The sequence below is a fragment of the Rana temporaria genome, chromosome 3 (assembly GCF_905171775.1).
Source record: "Rana temporaria chromosome 3, aRanTem1.1, whole genome shotgun sequence".
Lineage (NCBI taxonomy): Eukaryota > Metazoa > Chordata > Amphibia > Anura > Ranidae > Rana > Rana temporaria.
In genome coordinates this window covers 219,602,878-219,623,741 of record NC_053491.1, presented here as the reverse complement: position 1 = coordinate 219,623,741, position 20,864 = coordinate 219,602,878, and the positions used below count along the sequence as shown (strand labels likewise).

Genomic DNA, 20,864 nt, shown 5'->3' with positions numbered 1-20,864 from the left:
GCTCCTTTTACTTGTGGCCACTGGGAAGAATCTCCTTCTTTATAGATGGCTAAAAAGATCATGGCGTCAGTGGGAACTTATGTGAGAGGCAGAAAGTGCTCAAGGAACCTCTAGCAACCTCTGGAAGAACACCACCGGTCTATGGAAAAAAAAAAAAATACAAGCTGTGGCGGGTTCCCAGAAAGCCTGAATCTGTAGCATTCAAATTGTTAGACAAACAGGACCTCAGTTGTGGCCCCTGATAATACCAAAGTGCTGAACATAGAAAGCTATAATAGTACAAAAGCGTGTAAGACTGGACCAGCTACATGAGACTGCTAAAAGGTTACTGGCATCAATGCTTCTTTAGAAAAATCAATGATATACCGAGCTCCCCACAGCATCTTGCTGCACCTACACCTCGTGTTCTACACAACGCCATACAAAATGTTATATAGTTGGGTAATAAGTCAGCTTTGCTGCTGTCAGGTTTACTTACCATCAATACTATCCTGCACCATAAAGAAGAGAGCAGAGTATGTGTTTGAGAACATTTAATGTTGGTGGTCACCCAATGATAATGGTCCACTTCTCGCACTGCCACTATTCAGCTCTCAGATAGTCCTCTTAGGCCGCGTACACACGGTCGTTCCAAACCGATGAGAATGGTCCGACGGGCCATTTCCATCGGTTCACCGATGAAGTGGTCTGATATGTGTACACACCATCGTTCCAAAAACCAATCGGGTCAGAACGCGGTGACATCAAACACACAACGTGCTGAATAAAACGAAGTTCAATGCTTCCAAGCATGCGTCGACTTGATTCTGAGCATGCGCGGGTTTTGAACTGATGCTTTCTGTACTAACCATCGGTTTGGACCGATCGGGCAGCGGTCCATCGGTTCGATTTTAAAGCAAGTTTTAAAATTTTGGACTGAAGGAAAACAGACCGATGGGCTATACACACGGTCGGTTTGGACCGATAAAACTGAACCTCGGTCCATTCTCATCGGTTTAGTCCGACCGTGTGTACGTGGCCTTAGTGCTTTGCAGCCACTTTCATACCGTTTACAGTGCAACATGACTCCACTACAGTACCGAGACTAGCCACAAGAAGGCCGGTCTTTTGGGAAACGGCCATCAGCTAGTATATATTTTTCAATTCATTTTTTTCCCTTTCCAGTCTGTAAAAGGCTAATATTTTGCAGTAATGCGACCAGTCACTGATATCAGTGGGACATTGCAGGAAATGTTTCTAACGGCAGCGAGAGGTTTTTCAAGCACAGGCTGTGCATTACAATCTCTCACTAATAAAATCGGGACCATCTAGATCTTCCTAAATGAACACCGAATTTTTATAGCTGTATTATAAAAGTGTAGTTTGATAGAGCTTTATGTGATAATAAATACAGAAGAAAGATGTCCTCTAAATACAATAACAGGTCAAAAGGTAAGTCATTATACAATTAATATGCAATTCAGTCCTTACATGATCTAAGGATGCAGATTAAGAAAGTACGCACATTTTTCTGAACAGTTCTAGAAAAAGAGAAGAGAAATAAAGGGAAGATGCATGCTGCAGAAAAAAAAACATTTACAATACCCATCAATCGCTTGTACAAAAGTCCATTTGTAGCAAAATTGTTAAAATTGGCCATTTAAAACAAAAACATTTCAATAAAAAACCATCTACATTTTACTGTACCATAAAACAATATGTAAACAAATATATTTTCAGATAATGCAAATGAAAATAAAATATGCCTGTACAGAACAATCACCAGACCGACCCAAATACACACACACACACACACACACACACACACACACCCCTACAGTTTTATGAAAGACTGTTAAGTAGGGTAGGGAATTGCGAACGTGTACTAAGGTGGAGGATTAATCCCAGCAGAGTTCTTGCTGTCACAGGTAATCTGCACATAGGAACACATATGCACTTTATGTTGCACAAGCCTAAACGGTTAAACTATGCTGTGCTAAATTCAAGGATGGTATGAACCTGTGTGTACACCCAGAGCAGGCATTGATGGACACCAAAAGAATAAAACAGGACACAATCTTTGGTTTGAAATTAGTGAAAGGTTTCAAATTTGCCAACCCCCCCCCCATTTGAAAAATGCAGGCTCCCTGGCTATCTTGCTCATCAAAAGGCTTAATTTCTGACTTTCCTGGTCTGAATCAGTGTCAATACAATGACTTTTGAGTCACTAAAGACTTTCGAAGTATTGAAGCCAAAGCTGGCCAAGTATCTAGCATATTCGAAAAATACCTTTTTAATAAGTAATCATAATCTCTGTTCTCAGCTGCATAAGGGGCTAAAAGGGAGGTGGAGGTGGATTAAACAGCAGCACACTGCAGCACGAACGTCCTATTGTAGCTTTACTGCTACAGGGCAGGCATTCTGTGCAGAATCGCATAAATACATGCGATTTTGCTTCTATGGGTAGAGGGCACGCTTCTTCTGCTGTGATTATTCACAGCACAAGCCGATCAGTGGGTTCCGACCACTGGCACCTGCTGATCGTCAAGGAGGCAGAGTGTCAGGGGTGATGTGCTGGATTTTGCTTCCCTTCCAGCACGACTTGGTGAAATAATCTCAATGGCGATCCAAGCATAGGAAAAAAACATTCAGTCTCAAAGGAGTGTAAGAGGACACGGAGCCACACAATGAGAAGCGTCTTAACCTTAAACTGCACAGAGGGGGGGGTTTTCACTGTTGGGGCATTAAGGATGTGGAACTCTCATCCACAATTGGTGATGGCTGCGGGAAGTATTGAAATTTTTAAGAGACTCTTGGATGTGCATCCTAAAGAACACAACATACAGGGATATGGGAAATTATAGACACTGACACACGTGCACCTACACAGGTTGAACTGGATGGACTGTTGTGTTTAGTCAACATTACCTACTATGAAACTATATTTTTAGCACTGATCACTGTATTATTGTCACTGGTTCCCACAAAGTGTCAAAAATGCAATATGACAGCCCCTCTATAAGTCATTGATCTCTACCATCACTAGTATAAAATAAATCAAAATTCAAGTAGACATTACACACCATAGTTTGTAAGCGCTGTCAATTTTGCGCAAACCAATCACTACACACTTACTGGGATTTTTTTTACCCCAAAATTTGGATCAGAATCAGATTGGCCTAAAGTTTAAAGACTTTTTTTTTTTTTATATGTTTTAGTGGCTAGGAAAGATGCTTCCTTGCCTAGTGTGGTCAGTGTGAAATAAGAAAGGAGGACTGGCAGGATTACCAGGTATTTCATACAAAAGGAAGAAATACATAGAGAAAAGGATACTTTTTAATACAAAGTACAACAGACACATAAGGAGTATGAAATGCTGGGGTAATCTATTATTTAAGTACATCTAAAATGTAGCTTCTAGTGCCGACATCCTAAAAATGTTAGTCAATGTCTGTTCAGCCAATCCTATGGCTTCAGTACTTTCAGTGAATTACCTGGAACAAGTATGCAGATTGGAAATGCCAGATCAAGTCTGTGCCTGTGACTAAAGAAACAGGCATGACAGCCATGCAAATAGATTTTTTTTACATGTAAAAAAGGTAAGCAACTTCAATCTTAACCACTCCACTACCAGCCATTGCAGTATAATGACCGCTAAAGAGAGTAGTTATTCTGTCAGGCAGTTTAAAAACTGCTTTTTTGTTTGTTCTTTGGTGCATGCACCATTCTGCTGCTCCCACTGTCATTAGACATTGAAGGCAAATGGCACTGAGCCGATTGGAGAGGCTCTGTGCCTTACGGCGGTACTGCTTGCATAGGAGAACCTGCTCCTTCCTCTCAAAATAGAGGAAGGTAAAAAGAAAAAAAAAAAAAAAAAAACTTTAACATAAAAGGGAAGAAGGATCCCCTTGGGGTGTCCACTTTCAAAGAATAGAAGGTGATTTCTATGTAATATGTTTTTTTTTTACCTAAAAGTAAGGTAAATATTTGTTTATTATGGTGTTTTATAGGTGGTTACAGAAATTGATCTAGCACTAAAAAGGATAAACCAGCCCACTAGTTATAAAAAGAAACTAAGAACAGCTAGACTCGTGAAACAAGCTGCAAAATATTTTAGAAACCAATATATGGACTTCCATACTTCATTGTACTGAATCAACTACAAACATAAAAGTAGCTGCTTCATGAAAAACAAACAGACATTCTGAAGTGTGTCTAAAATGGACTTTAAAAATGCTAAAAACATCTTCAAAAATAAAGCTGTATCACTCAGCAATCACCTTCAGTCTGAAGATATATATAGTATTTTGCAAAACACGTTTGCAAACAATGATCCACATGACAGTACGATAAGCAATAGTCTATGAAAAGTTTATCATCCACATTAGCCATACCAATGCAGAACATAAAAGTGACAAAGGCGATTCATTTAAGTTGTGCCATTTCCTGCAAGAACGGGATACCAAATGTTCCAGGGTGCTGCTGCTCGGACCACATCGGAACTTCATGTTGTAGAGGAGTCCTCTTTGGATAGAAAGTGTGATGGGAATCATAGTTCAGTAAACAGCTAAGAGATTCCATGTAGATATCAGCGAAACGCGCCAGCCGTCTCAGAAAATAGGTTGGATTATGATTCGTCCTGAATATACTTCCAAAGCGAGGGTTAAACATTTTTCTTGCCAGGTCCCTATAGTACAGAAAGACAAGTCAGATATCGCAGAGGTGAAGTCGCTCAACCACCTTTCCTTAACTACTTTTCACCCGCCCACAGTAGTTGTACTGCAGGCAGGTGGCAGCTTCAGGCTGAGAGATGTACTGGTACATTGCGGCCATTCTCCCAGGTTTGGGGCGTGCATGTATGCGCCCCCTGCGGACCCTTGGCATGACTGGATACAGCACAAGTTTGGAAGCCGTTTTTAGCCAATGATTTTGGCTGAAGTCAGCTGACCGACTGTGGCCAATCATACACAGAGTTCTGCGAACAGTAACTTGGCTGTTTCTAACTGCAAAGCGGGGGGGGGGGGGGGAAAAAACAGATAAGTAAAAGCAGCACACATTACACATTGTTGGGCACACAGTTAACCCATTGATTGCCCCTAGATGTTAACCCCTTCCCAGCCAGTGTCATTAGTACAGTGTTCGTGTACAGTATTAATCACTAATGACTGTATTAGACCCCTTCACACTTAAAGCGGTGGTTCACCCTCCATAACAACTTTTTAGCATAAAATTCGGCATAGTAGCGCGAGCTACAGTATGCCTGTCTTAATTTTTTTAGTCCCGTACTCACTGTGCAATCGTAGACACAAGATTCCGACTCCCCGCGGGGAATGGGCGTTCCTATGGAGAGGGAAGGTGATTGACGGCCGGCTCTGGCACGTCACACTCCCCTAAGACAGCCGGAACAGGTCTCTGCTCTTCACGGCGCTATACGGTGCCTGCGCACAGACTATGCGCAGGCGCCGTGAAGCGCCAAGTCCTATTTCGGGTATTTCCGGAGAAGCGTGACGTGCCAGAGCCGGCCGTCAATCACCTTCCCTCTCCATAGGAACACCCATTCCCCGCGGGGAGTCGGAATCTTGTGTCTACGATTGCACAGTGAGTACGGGACTAAAAAAATTAAGACAGGCATACTGTAGCTCGCGCTACTATGCCTCATGTTATGCTAGAGGAAAAAAAATTTTTTATTTTTTTATTTTTTATTAATAGGGTGAACCCCCGCTTTAACACGCTCTTTTCAGGTGTTTTACCACTAAAAATAGCACCTGAAAAAATCCTCCCCAGTGTGAAAGCCCGAGTGCTTTCAAATTGGAAAGCAGGAACAAAGATGGTCTCTCGACAGCATAGCTATGACTAAGCACTAGTTTCAGTGCGAAACGCGTCAGCAGTTGGGTTTTATTTTATGTTGCTGTGATTTGTAGTGCTGTCCTTTTTTTAATAAAGGCTACAATTTTTTCAGAGTGCGGCTGTCCAGAGACAATCTTTGTTCCTGCTTTGCTAAGTGCATTGCCTGCACCTGAGTTGTCTGCAACGGAGGATATTCATCTGGGTTCCCACCTGGAGCGGCTACTCCCTTTTCCCTTGCTTTCAAATTGGGGCGGTCTGCTTGTAGAATGGAAAAAAAAAAAAGAAGTTCTGCAAGCAGAGTTTTTGGGAAATCAATGGGCAGCGCTGACGAAGCGCCTGCCAAGCGTTTCGGCAGCGGTGCTTTCGACCCTTTGTTAACCCCTTTTCTTGGGGTTAAAAACAGCCTGCTCCCACCCGTACAGCGATGGTAAAACTAGCAGCTCTTTACCGCTAACGCTCGGGTGGTCTGAGTGTGAAAGGGGTCTTAGTGTCACTAGAGATGTCAGTGTCAGTTAGTGACCCTCCCTGATAGGGTCTCCTAGCATTGCCCTCCACCCCATCACAGTCACACTATAAGTTGCCGATCACTGCAATTACAGTACAGTGTCTATAGCTGTGTAAATTCAAGCATACAATGGCGGTTATTTATGAAACGCAAATCCACTTTGCACTACAAGTGAAAATTACAAATGCAAATTACAAGTGCAAAGTGCACCTGAAATTGCACTGGAAGTGCAGTCGCTGTAGACCCGAGAGGGACATGCAAGGAAAATAAAAAACAGCATTTTAGCTTGCACATGATTGAATAAAAATCAGCAGAGCTTCCCCTCATTTCAGATCTACCCCTCAGATTTACAGAGACTGCAATTCCAAGTACACTTGTAGTTTGCACATGTAGTACAAAGTGTATTTGCCTTTCGTAAATAATCCCCCATGGCTTTAAGACACCATCATTTCCGCACAAACTAATTAAAATATGCTTACTGGGATTTTTCTTTACACCAAAATTTGAGGAAATGTATTTATTTTTTTTGAAGAAAATCTTTTTTTTTTCCCTTCCTATATTTGCACTATAAGGGGACAAAAAGACCGACAATTTAGATTTTCTACTTTGTTATAAAACGTAAAAAAAAAAAAAAAAAAAAAAAAATGTCCTCATAGATTTAGGCCAAAATGTATGTCTTTTGGTGTAAACAAAAATCCCAGTAAGCATTATACACACACACACACATAATATATATATATATATATATATATATATATATATATATATATATATATATATATCCCAGTGGTGATCAAATACCACCAAAAACAGCTCTATTTTAGTGAAAAAAATATATAAAGTTGCATTTGCGTACAGGCATTAGCGTACAATTGAAAGGTTAAAGTAGCACAGTACTGAACAGCAAAAAAATGCCCTGGTCATGAAGGGGGTACAAACTTCCAGAGGTCAAGTGCAGAGGTGCAGAAGTTGCAGGTCAGAACCAAAATAAGAATGTAAATAACTATTAGGAGCCACAATTGCTAGCATACATTCTTCCAAAAATAACCACTTCTGGAGTGCAAGAAAAAAAAATATACACATCATAAACCCAAGTCACTCAACAATGGATTTGGACCCCTGAAGTTACAAGATAAAGTTAACAAATACAGACCTTGTTTCTTGTCTCTCTTTTATCCAGTCGTGCAAAATCATCTGTGACTCAGCATCTCTGTATACCTAAAAATAGAATTAAAAAATAAAATATATATATACAGACATATGTATATACGTAATCTCACAAAAGTGAGTACACCCCTCACATTTTTGTAAATATTTTATGATATCTTTTCATGTGACAAAACTGAAGAAATGACACTTTGCTACAATGTAAAGTAGTGTGTATACAGCTTGTATAACAGTGTAAATTTGCTGTCCCCTCAAAATAACTCAACACATTCATTAATGTCTAAACCGCTGGCAACAAATTGTGAGTACACCCCGAAGTGAAAATGTCCAAATTGGGCCCAAAGTGCCAATGTTCTGTGTGGCCATCATTATTTTCCAGCACTGCCTTATCCCTCTTGGGCATGGAGTTCGCCAGAGATTCACAGGTTGCCAATGGAGTCCTCTTCCACTCCTCTGAGAGCATCACAAAGCTGGTGGATATTAGAGACCTTACTCTCCTCAGCCTTCAGTTTGAGGATGCACCCCCACAGATGCTCAATAGAGTTTAGTTCTGGAGACATGCTTGGCCAGTCCATCACCTTTACCCTCAGATTCTTTAGAAATGCAGTGGTCATCTTGGAGGTGTGCTTGGGGTCGTTATGCTGGAATACTGTCCTGCGGCCCAGTCTCCGAAGGGATGCCATTATGCTCAGCTTTAGTAAGGCAAAGTACATGTTGGCATTCATGGTTCTCTCAATAAACTGTAGCCCCCCAGTGCCGGCAGCACTCATGCGAACCCCCGGACCATGACACTCCCACCACCATGCTCGACACACTTGCCTTTGTACTCCTCACCTGGTTGCCACCACACACGCTTGACACTATCTGAACCAAATACATTTATTTTGGTCTCATCAGACCACAGGACATGATTCCAGTAATCCATGTCCTTAGTCTGCTTGTCTTCAGCAAACTGTTTGCAGGCATTCTTATGCATCATCTTTAGAAGAGACTTCCTTCTGGGGTGACAGCCATGCAGACCAATTTAATGCAGTGTGGGGCATATGGTCTAAGCACTGACAGGCTGACCCCCCACCTCTTCAACAATGCTGGCAGCACTCATACGTCTATTTCCAAAAGACAACCTCTGGATAGGACGCCGAGCACGTGCACTCAACTTCTTTGGTCGACCATGGCAAGCCCTTTTCGGTGATCGTGCTACAGCTCAGTTTCAGGGTCTTGGCAATCTTCTCATAGCTTAGGCCATCTTTATGTAGAGCAATAATTGTTTTTCAGATCCTCAGATAGTTCTTTGCCATGAACTTCCAGTGACCAGTATAAGAGAGAGAGACACAAAAAACACAAAATTTAACAAACATGCTCCCCATTTACACCCGAGACCTTGCAACACTAACAAGTCACATGACACCGGGGAGGGAAAATTCCTAATTGGGCCCAATTGAACATTTTCACTTAGGCATGTATTCACTTTTGTTGCCAGTGGTTTAGACATTAATGGCTGTGTGTTGAGCGAGTTATTTTGAGGGGACAGCAAATTTATACTGTTAAACAAGCTGTACACTCACTACTTTACCATTGTTAACAAAGTGTAACTTCTTCAGTGTGGTCACATGAAAAGATATAATAAAATATTTACTAAAAATTGGAGGGGTGTACTTGTGAGATACTGTACTTGCATACATACAGTGCCTTGAAAAAGTATTTATACCCCCTTTTTCACATTTTGTCATGCTACAATCAAAAAACGTAAATGTAGTTCATTGGGATTTGATGTGATAGACAAAAACACAAAAGTGGCACATAAGTGGAAGGAAAATGAAAAAATGGCTTTCAAATAAACCCAAAAATATATATATATTTTTTACAAATAAATATCTGAAAAGTGTGGAGTGCATTTGTATTCTGCCCCCTTTACTCCGATACCCCCAAACTAAAATCTAGTGAAACCAATTGCCTTCAGAAGTCACCCAATTAGTAAATAAAGTCCCCCAGTGTGTAATTTAATCCTAGTAGAAATACAGCTGTTCTGCAAAGCCCTCAGGAGGTTTGTTAGAGAACCTTAGTGAACAAACAGCATCATCAAGGCCAAGGAACACACCAGACAGGTCAGGGATAAAGTTGTGGAGAAGTTTTAAGCAGGACTAGGTTGTAAAAAATAATAATAAATAATTGCTTTGAACATCTCACAGAGCACTGTTCAATCCATCATCCGAAAACGGAAAGAGTAGAAAGAGTATGGAACAACCGCAAACCTACCAAGACATGGCTGTCCACCTAAACTGACAGGCCAGGCAAGAAGAGCCTTTATCAGAGAAGCAGCTATAATGACTCTGAAAGAGCTGCAGACTTTCACAGCTCAGGTAGGAAAATCTATCCACAGGACAACTTAATCGTGCACTCCACAAATCTGGCCTTTATGGAAGAGTGGCAAGAAGAAAGCCATTGTTGTAAGAAAGCCATAAGAAGTCCGGTTTGCAGTTTGTGAGAAGCCATGTGGCGGACACAGCAAACACATGGAAGAAGGTGCTCTGGTCAGATGAGACCAAAATTGAACGTTTTGGCCTAAAAGCAAATCGCTGTGTGTGACGAAAAAAAGAACATTGCACATTACCCTGAACACAAATCCCCAATAAAATACATTTTAGGTTTGTAACATGACAAATATGGAAAATTTCAAGGGGTATTAATACTTTTTCAAGGCACTGTAGATATTTTGGGACATCCACAGACCTAAGTGGACACAAGAAAGAGAGAGTGCGGAGTACACGATATATGGAAGAGTGTATAATGTAGAGCCAGGTTTGTTGAATTGAAGACTGTACTGCATATTTAATAGAGAGGAGCTGTTCCACATGGTTTTATAGTACACAGTCCATATTCCCATCGCACACATTCCTGGAATGTGCTTTAAAAAAAAAAAAAGTACCATGTGCTGTACCAATCGCCAGCTGGACACTGGAACATACACAACACTGTAGGTATTCACCAGCACGCCAAGGATCTTCAATTACCTCCTTTTTAATGAAGATCACTAAACAGTGTAGTGCAATGTTTCGGAGCCACGGAGAACCCAATAACATGCCTGACAAAGCGGTCCTGCGTGGCTCCGAAACGTTGCACTACACCGTTTTGTGATGGGATCTTTCTTCAATAATAAAAAATAAAAAAAATAAATAAAAACTTTTGGACATAAATAAATATCCTTGATGTGCTGGCGAATATCTAATGGGGTTTAATAAGGAACACTGCAAGAAAAGCAATCTATAATTGAATGCGACAAACAGCCACTCCTCAACACACATACTCCCATAACATGGAACATTTACATTGAAAGACAAATCAGCAGAAGCTTGTCTAATTTCTAAACAAAAGCCTTTACATTTTTAAAAAAATGACCAGCACTACAGGTGATTTTGTCTATGCATTTCTTTTTGCAAATGTTAAAACACATGTATCAAAATCATAAAATTATACCAATTTCTATTTATCAATTTTAAGAAAGCACTATTGATAAATGAAGTTGGAAATTAGCCAGGCGGCTTTTCAAATATGTAATTAACATTCGTCTCCATTTGTTCTGTGCCATCATTCACAACATATTTATATGAAAGATCTATTGTGTATCCTGTATCATCAACGTTACAGCCAATGTTATGGATAGAAGATCTTTAGCTACATAATGGAAGACAAAAATAGACTTGTTAATCCTCTTCTCAAATAATCCTACAAACATGCAGCTAACCAAAGCTGGCACAGTCATCAAGCGCAATAATATACACAGTCCAAACATGTGTCCATCAGCACTCTCCATAATGGGAACAAAACAGTTGGCTACAATTAAAGAAAAAAAAAAAAAAAAAAAAAACACACAACACACACACTTCTCAGCCACAAAAGAAGCCCAGAAGCACATGCAGCCACTCAAGGCGGTACATATGACATGGCAAGAATTAAACCCACTGTCCCATTCAGTGGTGTTACTGCCCACCAAATGTGACCAGGGGTTTTATGTGTCAAGCGAATGGGGCTGCGCTGCAACCACCCTGCAACCGTGTTCAAAACACGCAGTAGTTTGGTCACTTCAGAGTTAACACAGACAGCGAGCAGGTGACAGATCTGTCAGAAACCCTCTGAAAAGTGAGCTACCATGGATAGCTTTCCAGAGAGGCAGCAAGGGCTGTCAAACATCTGAACCTTAGGCCCCATTCACACCTGAGCGTAACATTTTTAGGCAGAAAGTCACTCGATTTTACAGCGTTTTGCCACGTTTATGTACAGGTTAAAAAGGTCACCAATGTAAAAAAGCAGAAAAATGCCCAAATCTGCCTAAAAAAAAAAAAAAGTTACAGAACTTGTTTGAGCTTTAAGCGTTTGAGTGGAGATTGCAATCATTTCCATAGAGAACAATTGATTTTTCCCCTCCAGGATTTAAGCTACAAAATGCTCAGGTGTGACTGGGGTCTTAGAAAGCATTAAAGCCTTTGGACAAGCATGACAATTAGGCAACTAGAACATTCTATAGGAGGAGGCCAGCAATGGTTGTCTATATATATTTCTTTGGTACAGGTTTCCATAAATGCTCTACAGCTATTATAATCCAACTACGGGTACTTAACCAGATCTCCATTCTGGGGCTGCAGGTTACAATTCAGAAATAATACAATAATGCAGGATTATGGAAGGTCCAGTTTTTAGGGAAAAAAAAAAAAAACACACCTTCATACCAAATGGCTCTGAATGTGAATTGAGAGAGAAGAATGTGGCCAGCCAGGCCTTCCCAGGACATTTAGCCAAGACTACATTAGCAAAGTGATTTACAGAAAATTCTAGAATTGCAAGGCATTATCAGAGGTGTCCTCAAAATGGGTTTTAGTTCTCAGGACTTGCAGTGAAAAAAAAAAAAAAAAAAAAAAACACAAGCAGGCTAGACCTTTCACATTGAAACTTCTGATACAATTGTATCTAGTCTCTCAGGTGATCTTGTGTAATGCGGCAAAAACTTGAATTCCAAAATTCTAAAGTTGGCCATAGTTGGATCAAATCTTGGCTGGTTCAGCAGGGACCAGAAGAGATTTGATCCATCTATGGGCAGGCTAGCTCTACCAAAGTCAATCCATCGATCGACTTGGGTACAACCAGCTTGTCTGATTTTTTTGCATCCATTTACTGCTGGAGTTTACAGCCACTAGCAGTAATCATTGTGTTCTGCAGGCTAGGAAGGCTCCCCGCCGGCAATACACAATAGTGCTACTAAATTTCAGACTATGCTGATGGGGAAATCAAACTAATTTCTTTCCTTCCAGGAAGAGGTGGAAGCGAGATGTGGACAATATGTGAAAGGGAGCAGAATTCTGCACAGCAGTCCCCTAAACTCTGCACACAGTAAACCCTCTGTACATAATGCCCCCCTTAAAATCTTCCCACTGTTTATGCAATTTGCCCACACCCATCGATCAGTGCGGTTCGACAGGGGGGAGAAAGAAAGAAAGAAAGAAAGAACGAACAAACGAACGAACGAAAGAAAGCTGCACAAAATGTATATAGTCTTAGAGATACAACCAGTCCTTTGAGGACAACCATAATGCTGATGCGGCCTGCAATGAGTTTGACATGCCTGATGGCCCGCCTTAAAGGGTCACTAAATGGAAGAAAAAAAAAAAATCGCTCAAATGACTGTTTACAGGGTATAGAGACATAATAGTTATCTGATTTCCTTTAAAAATGATTAAAAATAGATAAAAACCCAATCATATAATGTGCCTGCAGTTTAGTTTCGTTTTTGCTGTTGTTTCCTGGTTCTCTGATGTACAGAGCCAGAGAGCCAATAGAGGGCAGTGATGGATTGTACAACGAAACTGGATTGGTGCTGAGGAGTTTTAGACACACAGTAATCACACCTCCTTGATTAGTAAACACAGTGAGAAATCTCCCAGTACTGTGGTTATCAGGAAACAGACAACCAGGAAGTGTCCAGAACAGAGAGGAATTACAGCAACATCGAAGCAAAAACGAACAATGAGGACATGAAACCAGGACTGCAGTAAGGTAAAGGAAGCCATTTAGATAAAAAAAAAAAAATTCCTTTAGTGACCCTTTAATACATTTGCTGCTAAGCATTGATGAGTGTTACCTTTTCTTGACAGTGGTTTTTGAAAAAATGATTTTAGATTATTATACTCATGATTTTTAATAAAAAGCACTTTTAATTTAATACTACTCATTCAACATACCTGCATACGTTCAAGTAACCCAGTTAACCCCTGAAGCCAGGCCATGGTCTGAATATACTCTGTTGTATTCATAATTGTAAGCTCCGATTTCAGTTCTGGAATAATAGCGCCTGTCCTCCACCCATGCTTCAATGTCAAATCCTGTTGAGCAAGACAAGAGAATAAGAATACAGTTCAGATTCGAGATAGACTGATAACTTTATTGTATATTGTGTCTTGAGACAGATTTTGAAATAGGGACGTTTTTTGTATCCATAACCTTAAGTACAGCTATACACAAAAATGTAAAATAGTTTTGTATAGCGAGGAGAGGGATTAGAACTTTTTTTTAGGGAGATTCACCCTCTTCATTTGTCATGTTTACTGTCATCGAAAGTGAATAAAAGAAAAATACCAAAAGTTTAGGTTGGAACAATAACAGAGGGGAAATCTTCCAATGGGAGACACTAGTTCAGGTGGAGGCCAAGGGGACAAAACAACTTCACTGTATCAAAAGGGACGATGGACGGGGCCATGTATCGTCAAATCTTGGGCGATACATGGGTCTGACTTGACTCAGACTGTTAAAATAAAAATTATAGACTGATTATTTCTTTGTCAGTGGGCAAACAAAATCAGCAGGGGATCAAATACTTTCCCCCCCTCACTATACAGAGGAATTTTATTTTTAAAAGGAGAATTGAACACTCCAAATCAACCCCCCCCCCCCCCCAAAATAAAAAATAAAGTATTAAAAAACTATTAAAGTCCATGTTCTAGCAAAATTGAAACACCCTCTGCCTCACGCGCCCACATCCTCTTACCTTTTACCTTGTGTGGCAGGGATATACCCACTTAAGTCAGTGATTTGGGTCCCTCACAGACCCAAAGGACCCCACCCACTAGGCAGCCAACAGAAAGTGTCCAGATCATGCAGGCAGTAATGTGGATACTCGACAAAGGACCCTGCCTCCCGTACATAGGAAATAAAAGACTGGGGGCTGGTACACCGAATGACCATGGATTTGGGCAAGTAAACCGACATTTAGGTAGGATTTTCTGATTGGACAAGATGGTGATTGTGACATTTCAGATGAAATAACCTGGGAGAGGGGGTATGCATTTGTGTTCTCAACATTATTTTATGGTTTTACGTGTTACAATATTTATCCAGGTGTAGGTAAACACACTATGCATAAAAAAAATGTAAAATAGATTAGAAAAGCGCCTTACCGCCAAGTCACTGTATATATGATCACCAAAGTATAACACTTTTGATCCTCTCCAGCCAGTAAGCTTGAGAAATTCAAATAAATTTCCCTAAAAAAAAACAGAAGGCATTAATGTAAGATAGCAATCTTAGTATAAATTTGCAGATATTTAAAGCCAATAATAAAAGTTCATGTAACATTTAAATGGTAATGTGCATCTACCAAGATTTGTTTATGAGGGAAAAAACTTCAGTACCTCACAAAAGTGAGTACCCCCCTCACTCTTTTGTAAATATTTTATTACAGTGGAACCTTGGATTACGAGCATAATTTGTTCCAGAAGAATGCTTGTAATCCAAAGCACTCATATATCAAAGCGAGTTTCCCCATAGAAGTCAATGAAAACTCAGATAATTAGTTCCACAGTGACTTCTATGGTATGCAGTACTGCATTTGGCCAGACGTGGCGGGCGCTGGAGACTAGAGTTGCCAACTTATCCCTTTAAAACAGAACACATATGAATTACACAGGTTCTGAGGCTAATAATAATAATAATAATTTAATGCAAATAAGGGACCAAGTGAGTTTAATTACCTCCTTAATCAGCCACAGAACCTGTGTAATTAATATGTGTTCTGTTTTAAAGGGATGAGGTGGCAACCCTACTGGAGACACTCGGAAACACTCAGCAACTGAGTGTTTCCAAGTGGCTCCAAACGGCTCTGAACGTCACGCTCCCGCACTTCTGGAAAAATGCGGTACTGCAGAGGCTTGAATCCTGCTTGTTTTGCAAGACAACACTCACAAACCAAGTCAGGATTTAAAAAATATAAACAAGTAATAGCTTGTATTGCAAAACACTCGTTAACCATGTTACTCACAATCCGAGGTATTACTGTATACCTGTGTGACAACACTGAAGAAATTACACTTTGCTACAATGTAAGTGAGTGTACAGCTTGTATAACAGTGTCAATTTTCTGTCCCCTCAAAATAACTCACACAGTCATTAATGTCTAAACAAAAGTGAGTACACCCCTATGTGAAAATGTCTAAATTGGCCCCAATTAGCCATTTTCCCACTCTGGTGTCATGTGACTCGTTAGTTATTTTGTGTGGCCATCATTATTGTCCAGCACTGCCTTTATCCCTTTTGGGCATGGAGTTCACCAGAGCTTCACAGGTTGCCTATGGATTCCTCTTCCACTCCTCTATGAGAACATCATGGAGCTGGTGGATGTTAGAGACCTTGCGCTCCTCCACCTTCCATGTAAGGATGCCCCACAGATGTTCAAAAGGGTTTAGGCCTGGAGACATGCTTGGCCAGTCCATCACCTTTACCCTCAGCTTCTTTAGCAAAGCAGTGGTCGTCTTGCAGGTCGTTATGATGGAATACACCGTTATACAAGCTTTACAAAAAAAGGGAGGGGTGTACTCACTTTTGTGAGATACTGTAAATCATTGTTTGAATTGCTACCTGTGCTCCATGTACTTTTTTTCCTGGTGAACACAGACAATGAGAATAGAAGTGAAGGGCATTCTAACATTGAGTAGTTACAAGAGGAGGAAGAGAGAAATCTTCCAGTGGGGACACTATTTGTCCAAGAAGAAAAAGATTGCCCCTCATCTCCTCTTCTGTCCACATGACCGCAAGAAAAACAAAAAGAGTAACTAAATTATTAAGACAAAACTCAGCTATGCAAAAAGATTAACTGAACTAAAAATTATTTTTCTTTGAGAAGATGCATTTAAGATAGCATAAAAAGTACATAAAAAGGATCCATATAGGAAACTTGGCTCCAAGATACTGATTTAAAGTCATTGCAGATCACAAACGGCCAAGCTTTATGCATACTGAAATGCTTCTTTACAGTAAGAGCTGTAAAAATGTGGAACAGACTTCAAGACCAATTCTATCCAACTCTAAAGACCGTTTAAGAAAAAAAAAAATGTTTTCTTAATGGACAAAATATAGCATTAAAGCGGGAGTTCACCCATTAATCTATTTTTTTTTAAACAATCCCCCTAGATTAATGCTAGTTTGGTCTAGGGGAATCGGCTAGTTGTTTTAAAATATGAGCTGTACTTACGGTTTACGAGATGCATCCTCTCCGTCGCTTCCGGGTATGGGTCTTCGGGAGCGGGTGTTCCTTCTTGATTGACAGGCTTCCGAGAGGCTTCCGACGGTCGCATCCATCGCGTCACTCGTAGCCGAAAGTCGGTGCGGCTCTATACTGCGCCTGCGCACCGACGTTCGGCTTCTTTCGGAAAATCGTGACGCGATGAATGCGACCGTCGGAAGCCTCTCGGAAGACTGTCAATCAACATAGGAACGCCCAGTCCCGCAGCCCATACCCGGAAGCGACGGAGAGGATGCATCTCGTAAACCGTAAGTACAGCTCATATTTTAAAACAACTAGCCGATTCCCCTAGACAAAACGAGCATCCATCTAAGGGAAAAAAGTATATTGTACGGGTGAACCTCTGCTTTAAGCAGCGCCAGCACACATGCCTGAAGTAGCAGCATCGAACCTGAAAGAAGAGATGACAGATGCAGGGAGGGAAAGTTCTGAACTGGAGGAGGGCCAACACTCAGAGGTGAGTGTGCTAAATTGTGCAAGTATGCAATGCCCTATAGATTGTTCTCTATTTTAGCATTTAGTTAATAGCTGCATAGGGGGGGGGGGGGGGGGGGGGAGTAAAAACAAACCGTTATACACAAAACAAACCTGCTTATAGATTTTGCCTTTTTCAAGCTGGTGAATTTTATCCCATAGTAGCACCCCTCGGTCGGTAACTTTACGGAATGGTCTGGAAGAGGTAAAGGAATAGTTAAAAACATGAAATTAATTGTATTCGAACATTCTGCTCCTCCATCAATGACAGGGAGGAGATAATGACACCTAATAGCAAAAGCTAAAAGATGGAATTTCTCCTTTCTGATGACATTGATGACAGAAGTCATCCTACTTTTTTTGTCACTTTTGGATAGAGTGGAGAGGGATTGAAATGCTTGCAAGTTTTTATTGTCGTCTGTGCCACCATTAGGGAGATTCATCCTCTCTATTTGTCCGGTTTACCATTATCATTGAAAGTAAAAGATATACCCACATTTTGGGTTATCTCCAGAAAAGTAAATAGGGGAGAAATCTTTTAATGGGGACTCTGGTGATCAGGGGGTCACCAAGGATTTCCATAAATTTGCAAAGATTTCCTCCCACTTCCAGTTTGGCTATGGGACAGAAAATGACATTGTGGCAATGAGACACAGATGGGCCCAAAAAAAAAAAATTCTAAACGGGTTTTAACCCTTCCATGCTCTATCCAAAATTAAAAGAAAAAAAATAAAGTAAAAAAAGTTTTGCCTATAGTTCTACTTTAAGAACTTACTACATGATGCTTATGCAGTATTACTATAGTTGAGTGGAAGGAGTAGAGAAATGGGACCAGGCTTGGTAGATCAAATCTATCTACCCAATGAAATTCAGTCATCATTTCCACCATTTCTACAAAAACAAGCATAACAAAATATGCACAACATTGCAAATCGTGTTATAATTTTTATATGGCTCTCTGAACAAGGGATTGCCTATGTCGCTTTCTGGCACAAAGCAATGGAAGCTGAAAACAAAATGAAAAAAAATAAAAATAAACACATTGGTGTCAAAATGTATTAACTATCTGCTCACCTTAGCACTTATCCTTTACTACATGAACCCTAAAACTTAACTTGGCTCAGAAAAGTTATTCCATAACACTTTGGGCCTGTTCGCACCACATGCAATCCAGTGCATTTTTGTCTGCATCAAAAATGCATGGAAAGTAGGTTAAATGGTTTTGAATGGCATAGTTCACACCAGTGCTTGCAGTTCCAGAAAAAAAAAAAAAAGTAGAACATGCTGCATTTTTCCTACACAGGAAAGCTGTAAAATGCATCAAAAATGCATGTCCCTATGTAAGGTTAGGAAAAAAAGGGGGGCGGTGGGGAATTGCATGAGACTAAATCAAATATGGACCAAAACGCATCAAAAACATGCATGCAGAAAAGCATCCGGACTTAAATTCTATGGTGTGAACTGACCCTTAACCTAGATCTGAAGCTGAACCATTAACCCAAGCACCAATTCTTAACCCAAACCCTTAACCCAATTCCAAACCAGAATTTTTCAGATCTACACTGCATCAGAGCACCACAAAAGCAGAAACACAATATAATTCACTTTTAATATTCAAAAGAAAACTCATCTATCCATGTCTCCATGCTTTATTATGCTGTGAAATCCATTTGAAGAAAAACATTCCCTAGCTTCGCTTGCCGTGGCCATCTTAAAGCGGTGGTTCACCCTGCTGAACAACATTTCAGCATACAATTCGGCATCGTAGCACGAGCTACAGTATGCCGGTCTTACATTTTTTATCCCCGTACTCACTGTTTAATCGTACCTAGACGATTCCGTCTGCCGCGGGGAATGGGCGTTCCTAGCAAGAGGGAGGGTGATTGACGGCCGACTCTGGCACGTCACGCTCCCCGAAGACAGCCGGAGTAGGTCTCGGCTCTTCACGGCGCCTGTGAAGAGCCAAGCCTATTTCGGCTATTTCCGGAGAAGCGTGGCGCGCCAGAGCCGGCCGTCAATCACTTTCCGTCTGGATTGGAACGCCAATTCCCCTTGGGCAGTCTGAATCGTCTCGGTAGGATTAAACAGTGAGTACGGGGATAAAAAATATGTAAGACCGGCATACTGTAGCTCGCGCTACGATGCCGAATTTTATGCTAGAATAAAAAAAAAATATGAGGGTGAACCCCCGCTTTAAGTAAGGGCAGGTACATGTAGGAAAAATAAAAGTTTAAAAACAAGCAAATAGGATATACTTTCCAAGCTATTTACTAATGCTAGCAGTATAAGGATTTTAAAATAATAAATGTTGATTGAGAGAGTGAAGTTCTGCTTTAAATCTGACCCCAATCCTAATTTCGAACCAAAACACATAAAATTAGGACCAAAATTTAAACACGGAACCTTTAGCCAACCCATAAACACTTCCACTTAACGCCTCAAATCTCTTGATGTCAAAAGCCCTCTCCTGTACACCCGTCTACTACACAAACTGAAAATAACCACGTTGAATAAACTAATATGGTAAAGCATGCTGTAACTAGAATTAAACAGCCGTCAGAAAATAGAGACTGGGAGATTCCTCTATATTATCGAATACTTGAAGCAGTTGGACCTGCCACAATTCTCATGATAGAAATCCCAAGACTGTCTGCTCATGGAAAGATATTACAAATTAGGAAACTTCCAACCACTTATGGGAGTGCTTACTGCTTAAAGCAGGAAGTAAAAATACTAGATTTGTCTAAATTGTACATTTTTCAGGCCACTTACAACAACCATACTCACTTTTAGTAGGACAGCCCTAAAGACAAATATTTAATATGACAAAATATTATGATCTGGAATTACTGGGAATGACTCGGTAATATTTACCTCCTCTTGTCATTGAAAAAATTTGGTTTGTCAGCTTGAACTATAACGACATCAAAAAGATCTCTCCAATCTTTTCCAACAATAAAGTTCATTCCTTTGTCACTGTAAAAAAAATAAAAAAAAAATAATAATAATAATAATAATAATAATAATAATAATAATAATAATAATAATAATAATATGTATGGAAACTTATACATTAAGATTCTAGAGGTACATTGCCAATGCTCTTACTATACCTAACTTAATGGACTGTAGAGAACAGTCATCAGCTTAAAAGTGATATATATATTTTTTTTTTTAAACATGTCAATTCTTACCTCCACTGTGCAGCTCGTTTTGCACAGAGTGTCCCTGATCATCTTCTGTGGTCCCCCGGCAGCTCTCGCAGCTCCTCCTCGCATCAGATAACCCCATAGGAGAAGTGCTCTATGCGAGCATGCTTCCGAGTGCAGT

The 20,864-nt window shown here is 40.4% G+C and overlaps 1 protein-coding gene across 2 annotated transcripts in view; it reads right to left on the bottom strand.

The window, feature by feature from the left end:
- Window positions 1-3,931: 3,931 nt before the first annotated feature.
- Window positions 3,932-20,864, bottom strand: part of NT5DC3 (5'-nucleotidase domain containing 3) — a 79,495-nt gene continuing 62,562 nt past the window's right edge. For both annotated transcript variants that reach the window (XM_040344272.1, XM_040344271.1), the window contains exons 9-14: window positions 20,409-20,510; window positions 17,649-17,730; window positions 14,941-15,027; window positions 13,729-13,869; window positions 7,485-7,549; window positions 3,932-4,666 (exon numbers count right to left, since the gene is read on the bottom strand). In XM_040344272.1, the coding sequence (XP_040200206.1) occupies window positions 4,405-4,666; window positions 7,485-7,549; window positions 13,729-13,869; window positions 14,941-15,027; window positions 17,649-17,730; window positions 20,409-20,510 (739 nt within the window). In that variant the 3' untranslated portion in view covers window positions 3,932-4,404. The remainder of the gene's footprint in view (window positions 4,667-7,484; window positions 7,550-13,728; window positions 13,870-14,940; window positions 15,028-17,648; window positions 17,731-20,408; window positions 20,511-20,864) is intronic.